Below are 24257 nucleotides of genomic sequence, written 5' to 3'. Positions count from 1 at the left end.
TCCTTTGGGTTTCAAGACTAGAGTTTTCTTTAAAGGAGCTGTCAGACCATCCTCTTTTCAGACTGACCCACCAGGCATGGATTCTGTCCTCATCCATGCTGAGGAAGAAAAATGCTCTGAGGAGGGAGCTGGTTGTATTTTAAGCCCAGCTCTTTTAGTGGGAAAGAGTAAAGAGAAGCAGAGTGTAGGTAATGTTTTTTGTGTGTGACGTTTAGTTTCTGTCTTGAAAGTTCCTTGGTGATGGGAGCATTGTCCCAACCATCAAGGAGGGACCGTTTCTCCTGATGAAATGAAGAGCATGTTCCTTGGGAACCACCACCTCCAGCCCCAAAGGCTTTCACCTGGCCCACCTGGAAGGTTCTGAATGACCTTGGAAATGGGGATGAAATGCAACTCTGCTAGAATGAGAGAAGAAAGTGCCCTAACGAACAGATCTGTTTCTCTTCTTCTGCAAGACAAATGGCTAAGTTTCAGAAAGAATGCTTTTGTTATGGAAAACAAAATGCCCTTCTAGCCCATGTGTGAGTCCTCAGTCCAGTCCTGTCTGGCTCTTTGCCAGCCTATGGACTGCAGCCTGCCAGGCTCCTCTGTCCATGGGATTCTCCAGGTGAGGATACTGGAGTGGGTAGCCATTCCCTTCTCCATTGGATCTTCCTGACCCAGGGATCAAACCTGAGTCTCTGACGTCTCCTGCACTGGCAGGAGGGTTCTTCACCACTAGCCCCCTTCTAGAGGCTGATTTTAATGCGACGAGGCTGAGAAAAAGACGGAATAGGGTGTATTTGAGGAATACAAGTCTTTGCTCTACGTCTGAAAAGAAATCACTATGTTTACCAGCGTGGCAGGGTAAATCAAGAGAGTAGGAATATACCAATCTTACTTTGGATTATGGCTTCATTCATATTTACATTTACATTTATATTCATAATGCTCTCATAGCACTACATGCTTTTTAAGGAAAATGGGGATATCACAGAAAAGTTGAAAGAGAAGAAAACAATCTATTTCTATGGCTCAAGGACAACCACTGTTAATATATTTTGGGATATTTCCTTCTCATCTTTTTTCCCTAATACAGTTGTAAATAGATGTCTTTTAGAGCTGACAGTTGATTTTGTACCTTGAATGGAATATAAAGGCCAGTCATATTTTTCCTGACGAGCAGGTTTGGGGATATCTGAGAGTTAGCTATATTCTTCAGTATTCATCACTGGATTGTAAGACTTACTACTGAGTCTTCGCTTTTTATTTGAGGCTAACATCAATGGGCCCTAAGAAAAAATGAATTCTGCTTTTTGATATGTTTCTGCACTTAGATGGACGAGTCATAGAAAATAGCTGTTAAATATATATAGTTCTGCAGGTTTTGATGTAAAGAGTGAATAGCTTATTTCATTCCTTGATGTGCAATCAAGAATCTTTTTATCCCCCCTGGTAATTCAGGGAGGCGGAGATTGGACAGTTAGGCGTTAGGTCATGACAATTACTCAGCATAGCTATTAGATATTTCTTCTGGTGAGGATTTGCCTAAGATTGACACCCAGCAGGTACTGGATTTGGAATATTAAAAAAAAAAATTAATGTAACCAAGTGATCATTTAAGTAAACGATTTGTATTTTATAGTGTCTGATTTTTCGAAAATAGTTCCTGCTTTTATTATTTTAATGTAAAACCAGCACTTCAGTGACTCTATTGCAGGTGTCTGGGATAAGATGCCTGCATCTGTTTGGTAGTAGGCTACATTTGGGGGGTGCGCTGTGCCTGTCCCCCTAAAGAATGCCTAGAAGACATTCCTTGTGGATCAGAGATGTTCTTTTGGGAGACTAAGCATGATGGTCGTCAAGCACGGGGTTTGTAAAAATACCATCACCTATGCTCTTTATTGGATTTCTCAGGTATGTAATAAAAACTTCTTCCTCATTCATTATGCGTATGCGAGCTGGTGCCATTCTGGAGGCTTCAGAACTGAGGGGTGAGCCTCCCCTGGCCCTTCATCCCTTGGGGCTGATGTGGAACCATCTGTCTGGGGGACAGGTGAGGGCTGAAGCTTGCCTGGACACAGCCTCTCTCATAGCTCCTTGTTCCCGAATGAACCTGGAACCCCTAATAGTCAGCTCTAGGCCTGGTTTGCTGCTGATCCAGCTGGTCAAATAGAAGTCTTGGGCTAGGTTGGGATTCTCAATGGATTTTGTAGACATCATTTTCCTACAGATTTTTTAATCGCCTCTACTTTAAAGAACTCATTGTTTGAATTGTAGCTTTCCCTATTTTTTAAACCAGTTCTGAGACGATTTTGTAACCACAATATGTAATCGGAGCAAATAGATACGTATTTTCAGGTATATACCTTGTTCTGTACTTTATATGGGGTGTGCTGTATAAGGGTAGTGGGCCCACCGGCTGTGGTAGCACTTAATCTCTGTTACACTGGGAGAAACTGAAGGCCTTTTGAAGTGGCGCTTTTGCACTTTATGCTCTTTTTGTGAACTGTGATGTCTGTGTTTGATATTAAAGCCCGAAGGGGCATTTTATGTGAATGAATAGGTATATGTTTGTTTATTTCCAAAATGATTTCTGCAACAGCTGCCATGAAAAATACATTTAAGGGACTGTAAGGTACATTTGCTCAAACTCATTTATTAATGAATTTGGGTATCATTCTTATTAAGCATACTTAAAATGAGTATATTTAATACTAATTAAACATGCTAGTTAATTGTTGGTTTCTTCTTAGAGCTGTGAAATTAATACACTTACATGTTTCCAGTATAAAAGTACCTGCTGCTGCTGCTGCTGCTGCTGCTGCTGCTGCTGCTAAGTCGCTTCAGTTGTGTCCGACTCTGTGCGACCCCATAGATGGCAGCCCACCAGGCTCCCCCGTCCCTGGGATTCTCCAGGCAGGAGCACTGGAGTGGGTTGCCATTTCCTTTCTCCAATGCATGAAAGTGAAAAGTGAAAGTGAAGTCACTCAGTCGTGTCTGACTCTTCGCGACCCCATGGACCGCAGCCTACCAGGCTCCTCCATCCATGGGATTTTCCAGGCAAGAGTACTGGAGTGGGTGGGGTGCCATCGCCTCAAAAGTACCTAGAGGCAGTTAATCGAAAGGTCTGTAATTATGTCAGGTGGATATAAAATCTCAAATGCAGAAAACATTTCATCTAAGCTGCAGTGTGTCCAGTCGCTAGAAGGAAGATCATATAACAATATAAAAGAGTAAGTGAATATAGCAGGAAAATTCTGTACACCCATTTTTCTTTATTTCCCGTGCGCATGTTTTTAAATTAAGGGGTTCATAGGCAGTCTTGTTTATAAGAATGATGTGACTGTGAGAGGAGAAAGACTGAGTGGTCAGCAGTATCAGTAGTGCTGCCGTGGTCTTAGAGATGTTTTTCTGGCCAGGATGAGGGGATGAGAGGTGGCCACTGAGGTCTTTGCTAATCTGCTGTAAGCAGTGGGTCTTCTCCCTAGGAAAATGGCCGTACAGAGAATTACTTGGGGATTCAGCTGTCTCAAGAAGCTACCCACGTAGAGAAATGTGTGATGCGCCATGAAGCCAGGAGTCACCTTTCTGGTGGTGAAATCGAGGTCTCCACAGCTCAGCATTCCTGACTGCCCTCCAAGACCAACCCCAGCCCCCTTCTCCCGTGAGGACTTGCCGTCACGAGGGACTGAAAACTTACACCTTAAGAGTTGAACAAGTTTGAAATTTATGTCTTCCTCAAGCCTCTGGTCCTGATTTATACTTCCAGACCCTCCTTAAGATGTTATCTGGATCTGCCGCATTTTTGCACTGTGGAAATTTTTGCAGAATAAAAAAGTGTTTTAAATATGGTATTTGGGTTTTCTTCCTCTGCTCTCTGGAGCAGAGCTGAGCTTCCTCCTCGGGTCCCACCTTAAAGGGGCTGGCAGCCCCTTTCCCCAGTTTACAGTTGCCTTTTAAAAAAATGTTTTTAATTGGAGGATAATTGCTAAAGAGTTATCTTTATCTCAAGTGGGCACTTTTGTCTATGGTCACCTCCAGGCCTGGTGACCCTCTGAGTATTAACTCACAAAAAGAAAAAGAATCAACCACACCTGAGTTTTTGTTGGCTTTATTGGCTTGTTTATTTCTTGTTAAAACATTTGATTCAGCTGCTTTACAACTGAGCACAGAGACCATAGCGTTATCTTTAAGAGTGTAACATGTAGCAGTACAGTCAGTAGAGCTTACTTTTATATTATTAGGGCAGATGGTGGGAAAGTGGCTGACTAGGGGACTCGGGGCACGGCGTGACAGAAAATGCTCAATGGCATCTTTGGTGGCACTGGCTAGAGAAGGATGTTCACGAACAAAGAAAGCTGTAGTCACCAGGGTGGGAGAAACCGGAAGCGATTCCTGGAGTAATATTGCCATCTAGTGGCCTTTCAGGGTATTGCTGACAATGGCACGTGGGAGACCTTTCCCAATTGCTCATCATCCCAGGAGACCCAAGAGACCCGGGTTCCATCCCTGGGTGGAGAAGATGCCTTGGAGGAGAAAATGGCAACCCACTCCAGTATTCTTGCCTGGAAAATCCCATGGACAGAGGAACCTGGAGGACTACAGTCCATGAAAGTGAAAGTGAAGCCACTCAGTCGTGTCCGACTCTGTGCGACCCCATGGACTGCAGCCCACCAGGCTCCTGTCCATGGGATTTTCCAGGCAAGAGTACTGGAGTGGGGCGCCATTGCCTCCGCCCCCCCCCCCCCACACACACACACTAGGACTCACTATAACTGTCTCAAAGCTTCCACAAGTTATGCAACTTCTTTTGGGGCCCAAGTATGTTTCCCTGGATTTTTTTTCAAGCTTCTCTCTGCCTTCATTTCCCTTTCTTCTATAGCCCCAGAAAGTCATTCTTTACTCACTAGGTTGTTTGATCTTACCTGATTAAAAAAACAATCAGCCAAATACTTAAATATTTCCCTATCCACAAAACCAACTTTAAGTAGCTGTGATCTGAAGGAAGTTTTTTAATCCACTGGAGTTAAATTTAACTTTCGGTATCAATAATTTCTTTTACACAAGTCAAACATCAGTACAACCCCCCAAACTTAAAGACTGAATCCGGTTTGAACCAGCTCTTTGCAAATACCTGCTATGCTAATACAGAAGTGAGCAGGGGTGAGGTGGGTGTGGGGAGTGTTGAAGAGGAAGGAGACCATTAACTCTGCTGAAATCCCTATGTGAGAGGAATTCACAGTGCTGGGGAGGCAGGTGGGGGCAGCAGGGAGGTTTGACCAGGAGGGAGTTGAGGTTTGAGAATTCTAAGTGTTAACTGATGGCCCATGAGCCACATTTAATAATGTATAATCTCAGTCTGATTAAAGTATCCTTAGGGAGTAATACTGGAGAAGGCAATGGCACCCCACTCCAGTACTCTTGCCTGAAAAATCCCATGGATGGAGCCTAGTAGGCTGCAGTCCATGGGGTCGCCAAGAGTCAGACACGACTGAGCGACTTCCCTTTCACTTTTCACTTTCATGCATTGGAGAAGGAAATGGCAACCCACTCCAGTGTTCTTGCCTGGAGAATCCCAGGGATGGGGGAGGCTGGTGGGCTGCCGTCTATGGGGTCACACAGAGTCAGACACAACTGAAGTGACTTAGCAGCAGCAGCAGGGAGTAATACTACCTAGAGCCAGTAGTATTTTCTTAAAGCCAATCTTATTTGAGACCCCATCACATAAGTTATCTTTCAGGTAAGTTGTCTTCTCACAATTATTTTGTGAGGCTATTATTCCTATTTTGAATACCATAAAACTGAGGCTCAGAAATGTATCTTGAACACAGCTGACTTAGTGGCAGAATCAAGACTTTTGACTGCAGTTCTGTTTCCATAAGTGTTTAATCTTATTTTCAAAATGGCAAAGGAGGTAAAAGGTTTTCATATAGATAGGTGAAGATTACTGGATTCAAAAGTATCCTTTTAAAATGCACGATTATACAATATAGAGTAGCAGTCGGCATGTAGTGAATCAAGCTGTTGTTTAGTCATTAAGTTGTGTCTGACTGCGACCCCATGGACTGTAGCTTCCACTGCCTGTGGGATTTCCCAGGCAAGAATACTGGAGTGGGTTTCCATTTTCTTCTCCAGGGCCTCTTCCCGACTCAGGGATCGAACCCATGTCCCCTGCATTGGGAGGTGTATTTTTTACTATTGAGCCACCAGGGAAGCCTCAGTAATCAGGAGTTCCCCACCATCTAGCAGGCCTGGGTGATAGTGCCATCTTGTGGCCAAAGTCAGGAACTGCACTCCATCTTCACACCTTCCCAGGAAACAGTCATGTGTGCACATGGGGACTCCTTCCTCTCTGGCTCCAAGCCATCTCTTGCTCTTCACAGTAGATCTGCAAATCCAGTTCATTCCTGGCCCTGTCTACTTGGATGTCCAATAGACACTCGCATTCGTCTTACCCCAAACTTGCACCTTGTTCACCTTCTCAGTAAGTCAGGCCACTCCATTCAGTTGCCAGAAGTCCCCACTTTCCTCATTTGTCCATGTCTTACCTTAGAGTAGGTAAATCCTCTCCATCCCACTTCCCCACTGTCTCAAATCCATCCATTTCTCTCCATCCTAGAGAGTGCTCCTCTGTGTCTTGTCAATCCATCCTCCATACAAAATACCAGAGGGGCTGGCCTGAACAACAGACACTGACTTCTCACACTTTCGGACACTGGAAAGTCCAAGACCAAGGTACCAGGAGATTTGGTTCCTGGTAAGGACCAGCACCCTGGCTTGCAGGTGGCCACCTCCTCTTGTGGGCAGGGAGAGCGTGCTCTGGCATCTCTTCTCCATGTTGTGGGGGCACCAATCCCATCATGACCTCCCCCTCATGACCTCACCTTAACCTGCACGTGTACATGCTCAGTTGCTCAGTCATGTCCAACTCTTTGCAACCCTATGGATTGCAGCCCACCAGGCTCCTCTCTCTATGGGATTCTTCAGGCAAGAATACTGGAGTGGGTTGCCATGCCCTCCTCCAGGGGATCTTCTTGACCCAGGGATCAAACCCATGTCTCCTGCCTTGGAGGTGGATTCTTTACCCACTGAGCCTCTGGGGAAGCCCCCATCTTAACCTGATCACCTTCCAAAGGTTCTGCCTCCAAATACCATCACACTGCAGGGGAAGCAGGTGTGGGGGGCAGGTGTTTAGGGCTCCAACATTTGGATTTTGGGGGATGCAAATTTTCAGGACACTACAGACTGTATGAGGGAGATTTTTCTTATCTTCATTTTCTTGGTGAAGTCCTGAGGCCTGGGGTCGGAGAATGCATATCTGGTCCAAGACCACAGAGCCAGTAAGTGGCTCAGCTCTCTCCCACCCGAAACCTGGGCTCCTTCCTGCCTTCGTTCTGCAGCAGAGAAGGAGGGACAGTGTCCACTGTGCTGAGTGGGGACAGCTAAGGGAGAGACATGGCTAATATGTTCTGAGCAGCTTTACCATGCACCAGGCCCTCATGGGGACATAGGTGATGGATCCCAGGGCGCTGGAGCCTAGTCTGTGACGTGGAAAGACTGGGGCTCAGAGGCTGAGCCGCTTGCCTGAGGACATGAAGCTGGTGACCAATGGAGGTGTCACAGCATCGGCTTCCAGGTCACTGTGTGTGTTCTTGTGTTTGCTCACCCCTTTCAGATTAGGTTGGGGTTTCCTGTGGCAGTGATAACAGATGACTGTGAGCTCCACAGCTCAAAGCAACAGAAATGCATTCTCTCACAGTGCAGGAGACCAGAGTCTGATTCTAGATGTCCGCAGGGGGACCTCCCCAGAGGTCCAGTAGTTAACACTCTGTGGTTCCGCTGCAGGGAGCATGGGTTCGATCCCTGGCTGGGGAGCTAAGATCCCACGTTCCTTGCTGGGTGCCTCCCCTAAAAAAAGTTCAAGATAAAGATGTCAGTGGGGTTGGCTCCTTCTGTAGCACCGGGGGAGAGTCTGCTTCTGCTTCTCTCTTGGTTTCTGGTGGTTGCCAGCAATCCTGTTACCTCCGCCTGCAGACCCTTCTGTCCAGTCTCCGCCTCTGCTGTCTGTTGGCTTCCCCCTTTCTCCGTGTCAGAACCTCCCTCTCCCTCCCTCTCTGATCTCTTATAAAGACAGCAGCCTAATTCAGTTCAACCTTGATTAACTGATTACATCTGCAAAGACCCTCTTTCCAAATAAGGTCATGGTGTGGGATCCCCGGTGTATGCCAATTTTGGGGGGTCAGCATTCAATCTACTGCTCTGTCCCACAAGCTGCTTCCTGCATCTGCCCAGAATATGGGATCCCCTCCCCTCGAGTTTAGCCAGAGGCCCCAGAAGAGTGTTACAGAGTAGCCGGCGTCCCCAGAGGGCACACGAGCGCACAGATACACATCCACCCCAGGCTTCCGCTTTCTCCTCCAAGGCCCCTGTTGGGGTTTCCTCTAATACCTTTCTCACCCCCGACCCAAGCAGCCCCCACCTTGCCGGCTGCTGTTGAAAAATACTTTGAGAAGCAGTGAGTGGTGGTAGGAGAGGACAGAACGGGTTTCAGGGAGCTTGGCTGCGGTTCATTTGGCAGAATTCCCCCCTCTGTCCCAGAAGTTTAGGGTGTCTGGCAGGGGAAAGCCAGCCACCTCTCACCCCAGGCACCGCACGGCCTCCTCATCTTTGTACGGCTGGAAACAGGCCCAGGACTGACCTGGCAATCAGTGTTGGGGAGGTTGAATTCAGACACCTAGTAATCAATCAATCAGCCAATTCACAGAGCTAGAGAATGCAGGGTGTAGTGGAACACCTTGTGGGTCCATGAAGCTCTCTTTGCTTGGAAGGCAACGTCCACACTGAGACAAGGAGGGTTGAGATGGGCGGGTCAGTGCTCAGCGGAGTGCTCCGGGCTCTTGTCAACAGCACTGGGATTGGTCGATTGGTCCGTCCAGAATATGAGGCAGAGAGAGAAAGGGAGTGTGTGTGAGAGAGAGGGAGACTCAAGGTGATTGTGCTGCTAGTCCGAGAGATCCCCTCACCAGCTGGTACCAAGGGTGGGGATTCACCTGTGCCGGAGTGCCGGGCTAGTGATGGGTGGATGGGGGCGGAGCCGGACAAGCAATACGCCTTGGTCTTGCGAGGGGGAAAAGGGAAGCGCTGCCCAGAGTGCCCACCAGGGGGCAGTGCAGCCCCGCACACGGCGCAGGGCCCAGGGTGGCCGTGAACCCAGCCTCCCGCGTAGGCCGCAGAGGGTTCTCCCAGGCGTGCTGCTCTCTGCCGTTGGATTCTGTCAAACTGCCAAGACTGCCCGTGGGCTGCAGAGATTCCGGTCCCAGGGTTAGGGTCTGCACTCTGTGAAGGCCCCTCAAACCCAGATTCCAGAGAATGGATTTACCCCAAAGCTGGTGACACCTCCTGTTCTGGGCTGCTCACCTGCAGGAGTCCACCCTGAGCCCTTGCTCCTTTTTCAACTGTTAGCTAATTAGGACCTCCTCTATAGCACAGAGGATTCTACTCACTACTCTACAATGCCATATATAGGAAAATCTAAAAAAGTGGATGTATGTTGGTGTATAATACATTTACTTTGCTGGATTTGTGAAATTAGCACAACGTTGTAAATCAGTTATACTCCAATACATTTTTTTTAAAAATAAATGCTTCTTTTTTTTTTTTTTTGAGACATATACCACGAACTATGAGTGACTGCATAACAAATTACCCCAACACAAAATTATAACAGGGCTTCTCAGGTGGAGCTACTGGTAAAGAACCCACCTCCTAATGTAGGAGATGTAAGAGACCCAGGTTCGATCCCTGGGTCAGGAAGATCCCCTGAAGAAGGAAATGGCAACCCACGCCAGTATTCTTGCCTGGAGAATCCCACGGACAGAGGAGCCTGGCAGGCTACAGTCTATGGGGTTGCAAAGAGTCAGACACGACTGAAGTGACTAAGGAGGCATGCAAGTTATAACAAACACAAGTATTTACCATCTTTCAGTTTCTGTGGGTCAGGAGTTAAGCAGGGGCTTGGCTCAGCAGTTCTGACTTAGGGTTCATCAGGAGTTTCAGTGAGATGATAGCTTAGGATTTTGGGTATGAGATCTGGTTAGGAACCTCTGAGCCTGTTTTCTCATCTGCAAAATGGAGATAATAGCAGTACTCTTAGGGTTGTTATGAGGATTAGTGAAATAATTTTCACATGGCAGAAATGGCCAATTACCTACCTCAGGTGCAGTTCCCTCCTCTTTCTTTGTAATAGAGGCTCCAGTGTTAAGCTGTAAAGATGGATGTCTGCCTGGAATAAAAGTCTACATTCTCCTTTTCCCCCCATCCCTTCTGTGTGAGTAGATAGAAGTGGCAGCTTTCAGGAAACTTCTTGTGATGGTACTTTTATGGGTCAACCTGACTGGGCAAAGGGATGCTCTGATAGCTGGTAAAACATTATTTCTGGGTGTGTCTGTGAGGGTGTTTCTTTCTTTTTTTTTTTTTCAGCTTCAGTAAGTGTCTTTATTGACTTTTAAATGGTACATTTGGGTAAGTCTTTTTTTTTTTACTTTACAATACTGTATTGGTTTTGCCATACATCAACATGAATCCGCCACAGGTGTACATAAGTTCCCACTCCTGAACCCCCCTCCCACCTCCCTCCTCATACCATCCCTCTGGGTCATCCCAGTGCACCAGCCCCAAGCATCCTGTATCCTGCATCGAACCTCAACTGGCGATTCGTTTCTTATATGATATTATACATGTTTCAATACCATTCTCCCAAATCATCCCACCCTCTCCCTCTCCCAAAAAGTCTGTTCTGTACATCTGTGTCTCTTTTGCTGTCTCGCATACGGGGTTATCGTTACCATCTTTCTAAATTCCATATATATGTGTTAGTATACTGTATTGGTGTTTTTCTTTCTGGCTTACTTCACTCTGTGTAATCGGCTCCAGATTCATCCACTTCATTAGAACTGATTCAAATGTATTCTTTTGATGGCTAAGTAATACTCCATTGTGTATATGTAACACAGCTTTCTTAACCATTCATCTGCTGATGGACATCTAGGTCACTTCCATGTCCTGGCTATTATAAACAGTGCTGCGATGAACATTGGGGTACACGTGTCTCTTTCAATTCTGGTTTCCTTGGTGTGTATGCCCAGTAGTGGAATTGCTGGGTCGTAAGGCAGTTCTATTTCCAGTTTTTTAAGGAATCTCCACACTTTTCTCCATAGTGGCTGTGCTAGTTTGCATTCCCACCAACAGTGTAAGAGGGTCCCCTTTTCTCCACACTGTGAGGGTGTTTCTGAAAGAGATTAGCATTTGAGTTGGTAGACAGAGTAAAGAGGATTGCCCTCACTAATGTGGGCAAGCTTTGTCCAGTCCTTGGATGGTTTGAATTGAGCAAATAGGCAGAGGAAGGACAAATTTGCCCTCTCTGCTTGAGCTGGGGCGTCTGTCTTCTCTTGTGCCCAGATGTTGCTGCTGGTTCTCTAGCTTTTGATCTGGGACCAGATTACACTGTTGCCTCTCCTGGCTGTTCGGTCTTTATGTTTAGACTGAAGCTACATGACCAGTTTTCCTTGACCTTTACCTTACAGAGGCAGATTGTGGGACTTCTCAGTCTCTATAATTGCGTGAGCCAACCGCAATAAATTTCTCTTTCTACCCTCTTGGTTCTAATTTTCTGGAGAACCTGAGTAGTACTTCTTTTAAAAGCAACTGCTATCTCTATTTATTTCTTTTGTTGTTTCCCTTCTTTTGTTTGACTTCCTGGAATGTGGATGTGGTGGCTGGAGCTCTGGTCACCATCTTGGAACATGAGGTCAAGCAGCCAACTGTTGGGATGAAAGAATGGTGAGTTGGAAGGAGTCTAGGTTCCTAAAAGTTTTGTGAAGTTGCCATACCAACCCTGCATGGCCTACATTATACAGAAATACATTTTCACCCTGTGTTTAAGCAATTGTTACTTGGGTTTTTTTGAGGGGGCGGTTTTGGCTCATGCAGCTGAGCTGAGCATCCTACCTGACTACACCCTTGGCAAGTGATAAGTAGGTACTCACCTGGCGGCTCAGATGGTAAAGAATGCTCTTGCAATGCAGGAGACCCAGGTTTGATCCCTGCATCAGAAAGATCCCCTGAGAAAGAAATAGCAACCCACTCCAGTATTCTTGCTGGGAGAATTGCATGGACAGAGGAGCCTGGTGGACCACAGTCCATGGGGGGTCACAAAGAGCCAGACACGACTGAGCAACTAACACAGGAGGTGCTCAGCACACTGGCAAGTGTTTTGAATATTCAAAGCTGGGGTTGGAACAGCCAACTAGACCTCATAGCTTGGATATGGGGAGTTAACAGCCAGGATGGCAGGGAAAGATCAGTGGGGCCAAGAGGCCTGGGTCATAGTTTCAGCTCTTCTTTCAACCTTCATTTTATTTTCTTTAATAGAGACTGGACTAGTTTCGGTGTTTTCAAAACTTGTCAGCAGCAGAAATTGTTTTTTCACATGGAAGTAAGTGGTATTTCTGACCCACCCAGGGATGATTCCCCTGGAGAAGGAAACGGCACTCCACTCCAGTATTCTTGGCTGGGAAATCCCATGGACAAAGGAGCCTGGTGGGCTATGGTCCAGGGGGTCGCAAAGAGTTGGACACGATTGAGTGACCTAGCACACACGCTCTAGAAGCAGCAGTAATCTGGGGTAACAGGAGACAGCAAGCCTTCACTGACTTGGGTTTCTTGAGCCCTCCAGCTTTAAGTGTGCTGAGACCGGAGCCTGTAGCTTCATCTTACAGCAAGAGGAGCCCAGGGCTTCATCACCTTATCTCAGGAGTCTTTCCCCTTGTGGTTTTAGGCTGAATATCACATTGCATTTGCCAGGAGTCAACATGAAGCCACACAACTCAGACTGGAACTTGAACTCACTTTTTTTTTTTTAAGTTTATTTCTTTTTAATTGATCGCTTTCAACTGAAATTGTGCACTTGGTCTCAGGACTTAGTGAAGCTCAAGCTCTTTATGTCTCGTTGAAGAATTCAATGAGAAACAAATTGATAGGTAAGAAGTGGATTTACTCAGAGCTGCACGTTCCATGGATAGAATGCAATCTGTCTCAAAAGGCAGGAGTGGCCCCAGGGCACAGGATTTTCTTGAAAAGTGAGTATGGCTGAGGGAGAAATACTCCACAGACAGAATGTGGGTCCACTCAGAAGGTGAGAAGCCCTGGGGGTAGTTAGTTTTTATGGAGGTGAATAAATTTTTTAAATTTATTTTTTAATTGGAGAATTGCTTTACAATGTTGTATTGATTTCTGCTGTATAACAACACAAATCAGCCATAATTGTACATATATCACACTCCTTTCTAGCCTTCCAGGTGTATAATTTCATAGGTTAATGAGTGGAAGGATTATTACAATTATTTTGAAGAAGGGGCCGGGATTTCCACTATTTGGGCCACCACCCACTTTTTGACCTTTTATGGTCGGCCCTGAACTATCCTGGTGCCTGTGGGTGTTTATGTGTTACAGTGAGTGTGTGATGAGCCTCAAGGTCCCCTCGAAGGCAAATCTTTCTCCGTTTTGTGCCAGATCGGTTCTAACCAGTTTTTGTGTTATCCTCGATGGATATGTAGGGATTCCCTGGGGGTACAATGGCAAAGAATCTGCCTGCCAATACAGGAGATGCCGGAGATTCGGGTTCGATCCCTGGGTCGGGAAGATCTCCTGGTGAAGGAAATGGCAACCCACTGCAGTATTCTTGCCTGAAAAAATCCCATGGGCAGAGGAGCCTGGCAGGCTACAGTCTGTGGGGTTGCAGAGTCAGTCGGGCATGACTGAGCACGCACCTATGCACAATGGTTATGTCGTTCTTTTAAAGACTGTGCCCTGCCCTCTTCCCTCCTGTGTCAGGGAGACATCAGAAACAAAGGCCATGTGAAATTTTATTTTCCTGGTGCTGCAGGATTGGAAATGGCATCTCCTTTGGCCACCTAAGCCATGGGTGAGGGAATTATGCGATGGATCAATAAGATGAGGACAAAGACATACATCCCGTATTTAAAGTCGTGTGTTACAGACTGTATTGTAAAAACCTTGCTCTAAATTACAAACTCCTTGAGCTCATTGTCATGGTTGGACCACAAAGAAGGCTGAACACTGAAGAATTGATGCTTTTGAGCCATGGTGTTGGAGAAGACTCTTGAGACTCCCTTGGACTGCAAGGAGATCAAACCAGTCAGTCCTAAAGGAAATCAGTCCAGAATATTCATTAGAAGGACTGATGCTGAAGCTGAAGCTCCAATACTTTGGCCACCTGGTTTGAAGAGCCGGCTCATTAGAAAAGACCCCAATGCTGGGAAGGATTGAGGATAGGAGGAGAAGGGGATGACAGGATGAGATGCTTGGATGGCATCACTGACTCAATGGACATAAGTTTGAGCAAACTCTGGGAGATGGATACAGGGAAGCCTGGCGTGCTGCCGTCTGTGGGGTCACGATGACTCCGACGCTACCGAGCGACTGAACAACAGCTGTTCGTTGTTAAGGTCAATAACTGTGTACTTGATCACATTGTCTAAGGAAGGGTAAGGAAATCCACAGACTTTCAGTGAACGTGTCATTGACTCATTGTTTCTTCTTTAATGGTCAACTGTTGGGCTTTTTTGTTTTTCTTATTGAGTTAAGAAAGCTTTTAGTAAGGAAGTGAGCCCTCTGAATTTGCTATTTACTGATATTGTTATTTAACATGCAAGTGTTTGAAAGTGGTCACATTTGTACATCTTTTCTTTAAAAACTGCAAACTTCTCTGTGTGTGCCAGGCATCCAGGCATGGCTGTCTGGAGTCCTTTTCAAGCATCAGTCCATTGAATTCTCACAACAACAAGAGGTAGGTATTGCTATCGTGCAATACCCATTTAACAATTAAGGCGGTGGTTCTCAGCCTAATTCCCACCTAGCATGCCCATGGGAAGCCCTGTACCTACAAGTTCTAGAGGCCCACAGATGGCTAGTTCTGTTAACAGGTAGGGTAGTGGGTCCGCAGAGAAAGAAAATCAGACATGACTTTCTTGACATAAGAGAAGCCATTTTTGGCCTAGGTCATTTTGTGATGTAAGTCTGGTCACAATGCTTGCCCTTGAAGAGGTCTCCGTAATAATGGTCTTAAGGGAACAAAACTGCTTTGGGCAAGAGGAGCAGCATAGCAAAGATGATAGATGGTTGTAAAGACTCTCAGCTCTGCATCAGTGGTAAAGACTAGCCTGAGGCATTGTTTTGAGCTGATTTGCAGAATTTAATCCCCCTCAGGCGCTCAGCCTCCAGAACTGGAACCTAAGGGATGATAATGTTCACCTTTTCTGATCCAACTGATTTCAATCCACTGAAGTTTGGACTCTATGGCCCAAGCTTCTTTATGAATATGTATCTACCCTTTAGCTTAAAACTTCCCCAATTTTGCTGTCTGGGGAGATACTGCATTGGGAGAAAGTGAAAGTGAATTCGCTCAGTCGTGTCTGACTCTTTGTGACCCCATGGACTGTAGCCTACCAGGCTCCTCCCTCCATGGGATTCTCCAGGCAAGAGTACTGGAGTGGGTTGCCATTTCCTTCTCCAGGGGATTTTCCCAACCCAGCGATCGAACCCGGGTCTCCTGCATTCCAGGCAGACACTCTAACCTCTGAGCCACCAGGGAAGCCCCCAGGTATTCTCTTTACTTGCTGCAAGTGATAAATCCTTCCTTCTCTTGCTCCTTGGCTTGTTTGTGTCTGTTGGCTTGACACCTGCCAAGTGAACCCAGTTTTTTTTTAAATTTATTTTTAATTGAAGGATAATTGCTTTTACTGGAATGCAAAAGTAGGAAGTCAGGAGATACATGGAGTAACAGGCAAATTTGGCTTTGGAGTACAAAATTAAGCAGGTCAAAGGCTAACAGAGTTTTGCCAGGAGAATGCACTGGTCATAGCAAACGCCCTCTTCCAACAACACAAGAGAAGACTCTACACATGGACATCACCAGATGGTCAACACCGAACTCAGATTGATTATATTCTTTGCAGCCAAAGATGGAGAAGCTCTATACAATCAGCAAAAACAAGACTGGGAGCTGACTGTGGCTCAGATCATGAACTCCTTATTGCCAAATTCAGACATAAATTGAAGAAAGTAGGGAAAACCACTAGATCATTCAGGTATGACCTAAATCAAATCCCTAATGATTATACAGTGGAAGTGAGAAATAGATTCAAGGGATTAGATCTGATAGAGTGCCTGAAGAACTATGAATGGAGGTTCGTGACATTGTACAGGAGGCAGTGATCAAGACCATCCCCAAGAAAAAGAATGCAAAAAGGCTAAATGGTTGTCTGAGGAGGCCTTACAAATAGCTGAGAAAAGAACAGATGCAGAAGGCAAAGGAGAAAAGGAAAGATAGACCCATTTGAATGCAGAGTTCCAAAGAATAACAAGGAGAGATAAGAAAGCCTTCCTCAAGTGATCAATGCAAAGAAATAGAGGAAAACAATAGAATGGTAAAGGCTAGAAATCTCTTCAAGAAAATTAGAGATACCAAGGGGACATTTCATGCAAATGTGGACACAATAAAGGACAGAAATAGTATGGACCTAACAGAAGCAGAAGATATTAAGAAGAGGTGGCAAGAATACACCAAAGAATTATACAAAAAAATATCTTCATGGCCAAATAACCACAATGGTGTGATCACTCACCTAGAGCCAGACATCTTGGAATGCGAAGTCAAGTGGGCCTTAGGAAGTGTCACTACGAACAAAGCTAGTGGAGGTGATGGAATTCCAGTTGAGTTATTTCAAATCCTAAAAGATGATGCTGTGAAAGTGCTGCACTCAATATGCCAGAAAATTTGGAAAACTCTACAGTGGCCACAGGACTGGAAAAGGTCACTTTTCATTCCTATTTCAAAGAAAAGAAATGGCAAAGAATGTTCAAACTACTGCACAATTGCACTTATCTCCCCCACTAGCAAAATAATCCTCAAAATTCTCCAAGCCAGGGATTCAACAGTAGGTGAACCATGAACTTCCAGATATTCAAGCTAGATTTAGAAAAGGCAGAGAAACCAGAGATGAAATTGGCAACATCTTCTGGATCATCGAAAAAGCAAGAGAGTTCCAGAAAAACATCTACTTCTGCTTTATTGACTACACCAAAGCCTTTGACTGTGTGGATCACAACAAACTGTGGAAAGTTCTTAAAGAGATGGGAATACCAGACCACCTGATCTGCCTCCTGAGAAATCTGTATGCAGGTTAAGAAGCAACAGTTAGAACTGGACATGGAACAACAGACTGGTTCCAAATTGGGAAAGGAGTACGTCAAACCTGTATATTGTCACCCCACTTATTTAACTTCTATGCAGAGTACATCATGAGAAACACTGAGCTGCATGAAGCACAAGCTGGAATCAAGATTGCTGGGGGAAATATCAATAACCTCAGGTATGCAGATGACACCACCTTTATGGCAGAAAGCAAAGAAGACCTAAAGAGCTTCTTTATGAAAGTGAAAGAGGAGAGTGAAAAAGTTGGCTTAAAACTCAACATTCAGAAAAGTAAGATCATAGCATGCGGTCCCATCACTTCATGGCAAATAGATGGGGAAACAATGGAAACAGTGACAGACTTTATTTTTCTGGACTCCAAAATCATTGCAGATGGTGACTGCAGCCTTAAAATTAAAAGATGCTTACTCCTTGGAAGAGAAGATATGACCAACCTAGACAGCATATTAAAAAGCAGAGACATTACTTTGCCAACAAAGTTCTGTCTAGACAAAGCTCTAGTTTTTCCAGTAGTCATGTATAGATGTGAGAGTTGGACTATAAAGAAAGTTGAGTGCTGAAGAATTGAGGCTTTTGAAGTGAGGTGTTGGAGAAGACTTTTGAGAGTCCCTTGGATTGCAAGGAGATCCAATCAGTCCACCCTAAAGGAAATCAGTCCTGAATATTCATTGGAAGGACTGATGTTGAAGCTGAAGCTCCAATACTTTGGCCACCTGATGCGAAGAACTGACTCATTGGAAAAGACCCTAATGCTGGGAAAGATTGAAGGCAGGAGGGGAAGGGGACAGCAGAGGATGAGATGGTTGGATGGCATCACTGACCCTATGGGCATGAGTTTGAGTAAGCCCTGGGAGTTGATGATGGACAGGAAGCCTGGCGTGCTGTAGTCCATGGGGTCGCAAAAAGTCAGACACGCCTGAGCGACTGAACTGAACTGAACTACTTTACAATATTGTGTTGGTATCTGCCATACATCAATATGAATCAGCCATAGGTATCCTTATGTCCCCTCCCTCCCATCTCCCACCCCTCTAGGTTGTCACAGAGCATGGGTTTGAGCTCCCTGAGTCATAGAGCAAATTCCCGCTGGCTATCTATTTTCCACGTGGTAGTGGATATGTTTCCAGGCTGCTCTCTCCATTCGTCCCACCCTCTCCTTCCCCACTGTGTCCGCAAATCCATTCTCTGTGTCTGCATCTCCACTGCTGCCCTGCAGACAGGTTCATCAGTACCATCTTTCTAGATTCCGCATGTATGCATTAATACACGGTATTTGTTTTTCTCTTTCTGACTTACTTCACTTTGTCTCATAGGCTCTAGGTTTGTCCACCTCATTAGAGCTGACTCAAATGCGTTCCTTTTTACAGCCGAGTGATGTTCCATCGTATATATGTATCACATCTTATTGGATTCATCTGTCAATGGACATCTAGGTTTCTTCCATGTCCTAGCTATTGTAATCAGTGCTGCAATGAACACTGGGGTACATGTGTCTTTTTCAATTCTGGCTTCCTCAGGACATATGCCCAGTAGTGGGATTGCTGGGTCGTATGGTAGCTTTAATCCTAGTTTTTTTGAGGAATCTCCATACTATTCTCCATAGAGGGTGTATCAGTTTGCATTCCCACCAAAAGAAGGTGAACCTAGGTTTTCAGGTAACAGTTTTCTCTAAGGATGGAAGCATTACTATATATCTCTCCCAAGAACATAAGCCATGTAGACATGTGTGTATCAGGCTCTGTCACTGGAGCTTAAGATAAGGCATTCTTGGAACTTCCCTGGTGACTCACTGGCTAAGACTCTTTGTTCCCTATGCGGGGGCCCAGGTTCAATCCCTGGTCAGGGAACTAGATCCTGCATGCTGCAACTAAAAAAAATATTGATGCTGCTATTGCAACTAAAGATCCCGCATGCATAACTAAACCTGTGCAGCCACATACATAAATATTGAAAAAAATCCAAAATATTCCCAGAAAACCGTCAGTTGGGAATTTTGTGTCTTTTGATCATGAGCTGCCTGTTCTTTCTTGTTTCCTGCAATATATCTTTCTCTGTTCCCAGCTCTGTTTCTACTTGTTTGTCCTTTCTGCGTGTTGGACACATGAATGAGTTCAACAGCAAATGGATGACACTAAGCTGGAGAAGGTGATGGCACCCCACTCCAGTACTCTTGCCTGGAAAATCCCATGGACAGAGGAGCCTGGTAGGCTCCAGTCCATGGGGTTGCGAAGAGTCGGACACGACTGAGCAACCTCACTTTCACTTTTCACTTTCATGCATTGGAGAAGGAAATGGCAACCCACTCCAGTGTTCTTGCCTGGAGAATCCCATGGATGGCGGAGCCTAGTGGGCTGCCATGTATGGGGTCGCACAGAGTTGGACACGACTGTAGCGACTTAGCAGTATCAGCAAGCTGGTGATAAGCAACCTTGCTGATGTAAATGCTGAGAGACATTTTTGACTACTCTTGCAGCTCAGATGGTAGAGAATCTGCCTGCAATGAAGGAGACCCAAGTTTGACCCCTGGGTTGGGAAGATCTCCTGGAGCAGGGAATGGCTCCTCACTCCAGTATTCTTGCCTGGAGAACTCCATGGACAGAGGAGCCCAGTGGGCTACAGTCCGTGGGGTCACAAAGAGTCAGACACCACTGAGCGATTAACTTACTTTTCATATTTGCAGCTCACTAACTGACCAGATCCCTCTAAGTCAACTGAACACGCCTCCACATTTATGAACTCCATCACCTGGCCCCCTTCTAGGCTCCCTTCTCTCCTTCCAAAATGCACACCACCCACACTGAATACCCTCCCAGTAGTCAAGTATAGATGTGAGAGCTGGACTGTAAAGAAGGCTGAGCACTGAGGAATTGATGCTTTCAAACTGTGGTGCTGGAGACTACTCTTGAGTCCCTTGGACAGCAAGAAACTCAAATCAGTCAATCCTAAAGAAAATCAAAACTGAATATTCATTGGAAGGACTCATGCTGAAGCTCCAATAATCTGGCCACCTGATGTGAAGAGCTGACTCATTGGAAAAGCCTCTGATGCTGGGAAAGATTGAGGGCAGGACGAGAAGGGGACGATAGAGGATGAGATGGTTGGATGGCATCACTGACTCGATGGACATGAGTTGGAGCAAACTATGGGAGATAGTGAAGGACAGGGAGGCCTGGCGTGCTGCAGTCTCCCGGGTGGCAAAGAGTCAGACAGGATTTTTGTTGTGACTTCACTTTCATTTTTCACTTTCATGCATTGGAGAAGGAAATGGAAACCCACTCCAGTGTTCTTGCCTGGAGAATCCCAGGGACGGGGGAGCCTGGTGGGCTGCCATCTATGGGGTTGCACAGAGTCAGACACGGCTGAAGCGACTTAGCAGCAGCAGCAGACGCTGAAAAACACTCTGTGACCAGTGGCGACACCTAGTGGCCAAAGCGGCGGCAACAGCCAAGGAACCAGGATTCCTGGTTTTCTCTCCTGGTGCGTAGGTGTTTGCTCAGTCTTTTTGTGACCCCATGGACTGTAGCCCGCCAGGCTCCTGTGTCCATTGGATTTCCCAGGCAAGAATACTGGAGTGGCTTGCCATTCCCTCCTCCAGGGGGATCTTCTGACCCTTGGACAAAAGAAACCCTCAAGGAGACTATGAGATTTCCCAGCAGGGAGGACCCCTGTGCAAGAGAAGAAAGAGAGGTGAGATAAGGGCTCAGAGTCAAGTGGTTTGAATTATTAAAAGGAATGTGACTTCATTTGCTGCCCTAAGCCAGGTACAGGCATTAAGGATTGATGGCTGCTTTCATCATAAAAAAGGATGGAAGGAGAACAGACATTTTCTGCCTCCTGTAGTTTTGCCAAGAGAATCAAACCTCAGTCAAGCTACCAATCAAGCTACCAATTTGAAGGAACTTTGTGATGTATTCATGAATATGCCGTCAGCACATCTAGACTGTGGGAGCCTGTGCAGATCAAATGGGCCAGGTTCTTTCACAGATAGATTTAAAGAAAAGTAGGGACGCTTCCAGATTATAAGATACAAGATTGGAAGAGACTTAAAAGGCATGTCAAAGCTTTTAAAATATTCCAACTAAACCACAGTGTCTATAGATACACATTTGGCTAAAAAACCCACTTAATAATGGTGGGATATTGCTGACCTGCTGGGGGAGAAAGGAGGGGAACTGTGGTTGGAATGAGGGACCTAGCTGGGCTTCTGGGGTGGCTGCAGTGGTCTGTGTCTTGACCTAAAGGCAATTTGCCTTGGAATAATTCAAGTCACACATTTATATTGTTACCTGTGTTTTATTTAAAATATAATTTTTTTTCAATGAAAGAAGCGTGATGCTGGTGAGTCGTAATCCTGAAAGGAGAGCACCTCTACCCTTGGTGAGGACAACACTGGTATTTTGGGGATAAAGGAGTAGTGACCTGTAAGTGGGTGGATGCAAGTTCACTGAGGTTTGCAAAATGGTGATATCCTATCACTTCTTTTTCATTTAATAGCTGGAGTACTTCATAAAGAGAAAATTCCCCATATACTATTGGTTACCCAGTGATAAAGACCATTTAGGGAAGGCAGGATCAATCTTTGATTCTTTCCCTTTACTACTTTTCAGGATTAAAAACTTGGTTCCTTGCCATCCTTCAGAAGGGACTGTATGTATGTAATTATGAACACATGGATTTAAACGTATTTGATGGGCTTCAAAGCCAGCACAGTTGTCATTACTTATACTCAATTTGTTCCATCTTGCGTCAGTGAGAACCTCAAGTTGATTCTTTAATTTTTCTGATAGGATCCTGGTAATTGGCTGTTTCCTTGTTACCAGTAGGATGGTGTATTGTCCTTTTGTCTGTTTCCGACCCAGACTCACACTCAGCCATACTCAGAGAAACCCTGTTTACCTGTTTTTATGTTAGTGAGACATATTTCAAAGCCTAATCTAGGTTCTAGGGATGACCACTGCAGTGGTTTGGTGACCACTGCAGTGGTTTGGTCACCACTGTTAGCCCTTTTCAGTGGACAGAGATACTGGACTTTTTAAAGTCATGAGAGGGTTGAGAGTTGCTCTCTGTATATGGTCCATAATAAAGCTTTTTTTTTTTTAAGCCCTCGCTGACCTTAAGTTTCCTGGAATCATTGTTTATGAGTGGGGGTATCAGCTTTGCCATGAGCCAAATTCTCGTCTTAGACCTGGTGTTCTACCGACCCAATTCTTCTGTTGCGTGTTGGTTAGAAATAGTACGACCGCCTCACTCCTTGTCCTCAGTTGGCACACGGTTGCCACACAGAGACTCGTGTAGAGGCTGTCCCCTCCACAGTGAGGAAGTTGTCACTCTAGATGAGTGTCCCGGGTTTTTTACTTAAACAATTTTTATTCTAAGTTTTTATTTTTTTTTAAAGCTGTGCTGGATCTTTGTGGTGGCATGTGGGATCTTAGCTCCTGGACCAGGATTCGAACCTGCATCCCCTGCATTGGAAGGTGGATTTTTAACCACTGGACCATCAGGGAGGTCCCCCCGGGTCTCTTTATCACCTGGTTGTCTGCTACCAAATGTTCCCTCCCACTGGTCCCTGCTCCCTCCTGATCTGTTCCCCTGTTCCTATGACCCCCCCACCCCCGCAATGCCTCCCCAGCTATTCTCCAGGACCCTCAGCCTTCAAGACCCTTCCGGAGCCTTCGGGTCTCATGAAGTCTTCTTGGGCTTCATGTACTTCAGCTTTCACACCTGTGAAGTGGAGAAAATTGAACCCACTTCACCAGGTTGTGAAATGTAAATGAGGTAGGTGCTAGTGGTAAAGACTCCGCCTGCCAAGGCAGGAGATAAGAGACCCAGGTTCGATCCCTGGGTCAGGAAGATTCGCTGGAGAAGGAAATGTCAACCCACCCCAGTATTCCTGCCTGGGAAATCCCATGGACAGAGGAGACTGGCAGGCTACAGTCCACGGTGTCGCAGAGTTGAACACGATTGAACGCTCACACACACACATAATTAGGCTTAGCACAGCACATTCAATACATTCCAGCTTTTTTTTTTCTTCTTATTCTAGGCCCATAGTTCTCAACCCTGTTGCATATTAGAAACATCTGAGGAGACTTTTAAGAGAAAACAGTGATGTTTTGTCCCCAGTCCTGGAGATTCTGACTCAGTGGGTCAGGACAATTGGCATTTTAAGTTCTCAAGGTGATTCTGGAGCAGGAGCTGGCAACTCACACTGGCAAACCACCACCCCTGTTGCTACCTGAGATCCTCCTGTGGCATTTCGATAAATTTTTGCTGACTCTACATCAAGCAGAGCTATGTTACTTACAACCAAGAGAGGCCTATGAATGCAGAAAGAATCTAAGAAAAATGATTGGATTGAGTTAAATCTCAGGCAACTCTGGAACTGAAGACGCTTCCCTGTCCTCAACCCTCTATTCCTTGGTGCATGACCTCTGAGTTGTCCCCTTGGAGGTGTCAACTACAAATTGTCACTTGCCAAGAGCATTTGCCAGGGACTGAGCAACAACAAGGCCATTTGCCATCTGCCTCTGTGGAGACCGAACCCTGTGCAGCTGCCCACCTTCAGCACACGCTGAGGGAGCTCAGGGAGGTGACTGAGGCACTCTGTGCTCCAGGGAAACTGCTGGAACAGATCTTTAGATCGTTAGATATATTTAGGAACTGATTTCGTGATCCCAGTCCTAGCATCTCCTCACATCTAGAAAATCAGTAAATCCCTTCATGATGACATCAGCTCCTACTGACTAGCAGAAAACCTTTTGTAAAGTAAGCGCTTTGACTGCACTGAACTCCCCCTTCACCAAAATCTTATATATTAACCTTCCCCCACTACCTCTTTGAGAGAGAATTTCTCAGAGCTATCTGAGGTGCTGTCTTCTGGGTTGCAGTCCTCATTTTGCCCCAACTAAAACTTGACGCACATGTTGTGCGTCTTTTTAGTCGACAGAGGCCGTATCTGTTGCGGTGACTGGGTGTGCTGTTT

At 45.7% G+C, this 24257-nt stretch overlaps 1 protein-coding gene across 1 annotated transcript in view; it reads left to right on the top strand.

The window, feature by feature from the left end:
- The window catches only part of ACER2 (alkaline ceramidase 2), a 35925-nt gene extending 32096 nt beyond the window's left edge, over positions 1 to 3829 (top strand). The window contains exon 6 of the mRNA XM_018051917.1: positions 3471 to 3829. Within this exon, the coding sequence (XP_017907406.1) occupies positions 3471 to 3531 (61 nt within the window). The 3' untranslated portion in view covers positions 3532 to 3829. The remainder of the gene's footprint in view (positions 1 to 3470) is intronic.

The sequence above is a fragment of the Capra hircus genome, chromosome 8, assembly GCF_001704415.2.
Source record: "Capra hircus breed San Clemente chromosome 8, ASM170441v1, whole genome shotgun sequence".
NCBI classification, from domain to species: domain Eukaryota; kingdom Metazoa; phylum Chordata; class Mammalia; order Artiodactyla; family Bovidae; genus Capra; species Capra hircus.
Note: the sequence above shows the minus strand (reverse complement) of the source record. Positions and strands in the feature narration are given on the sequence as shown.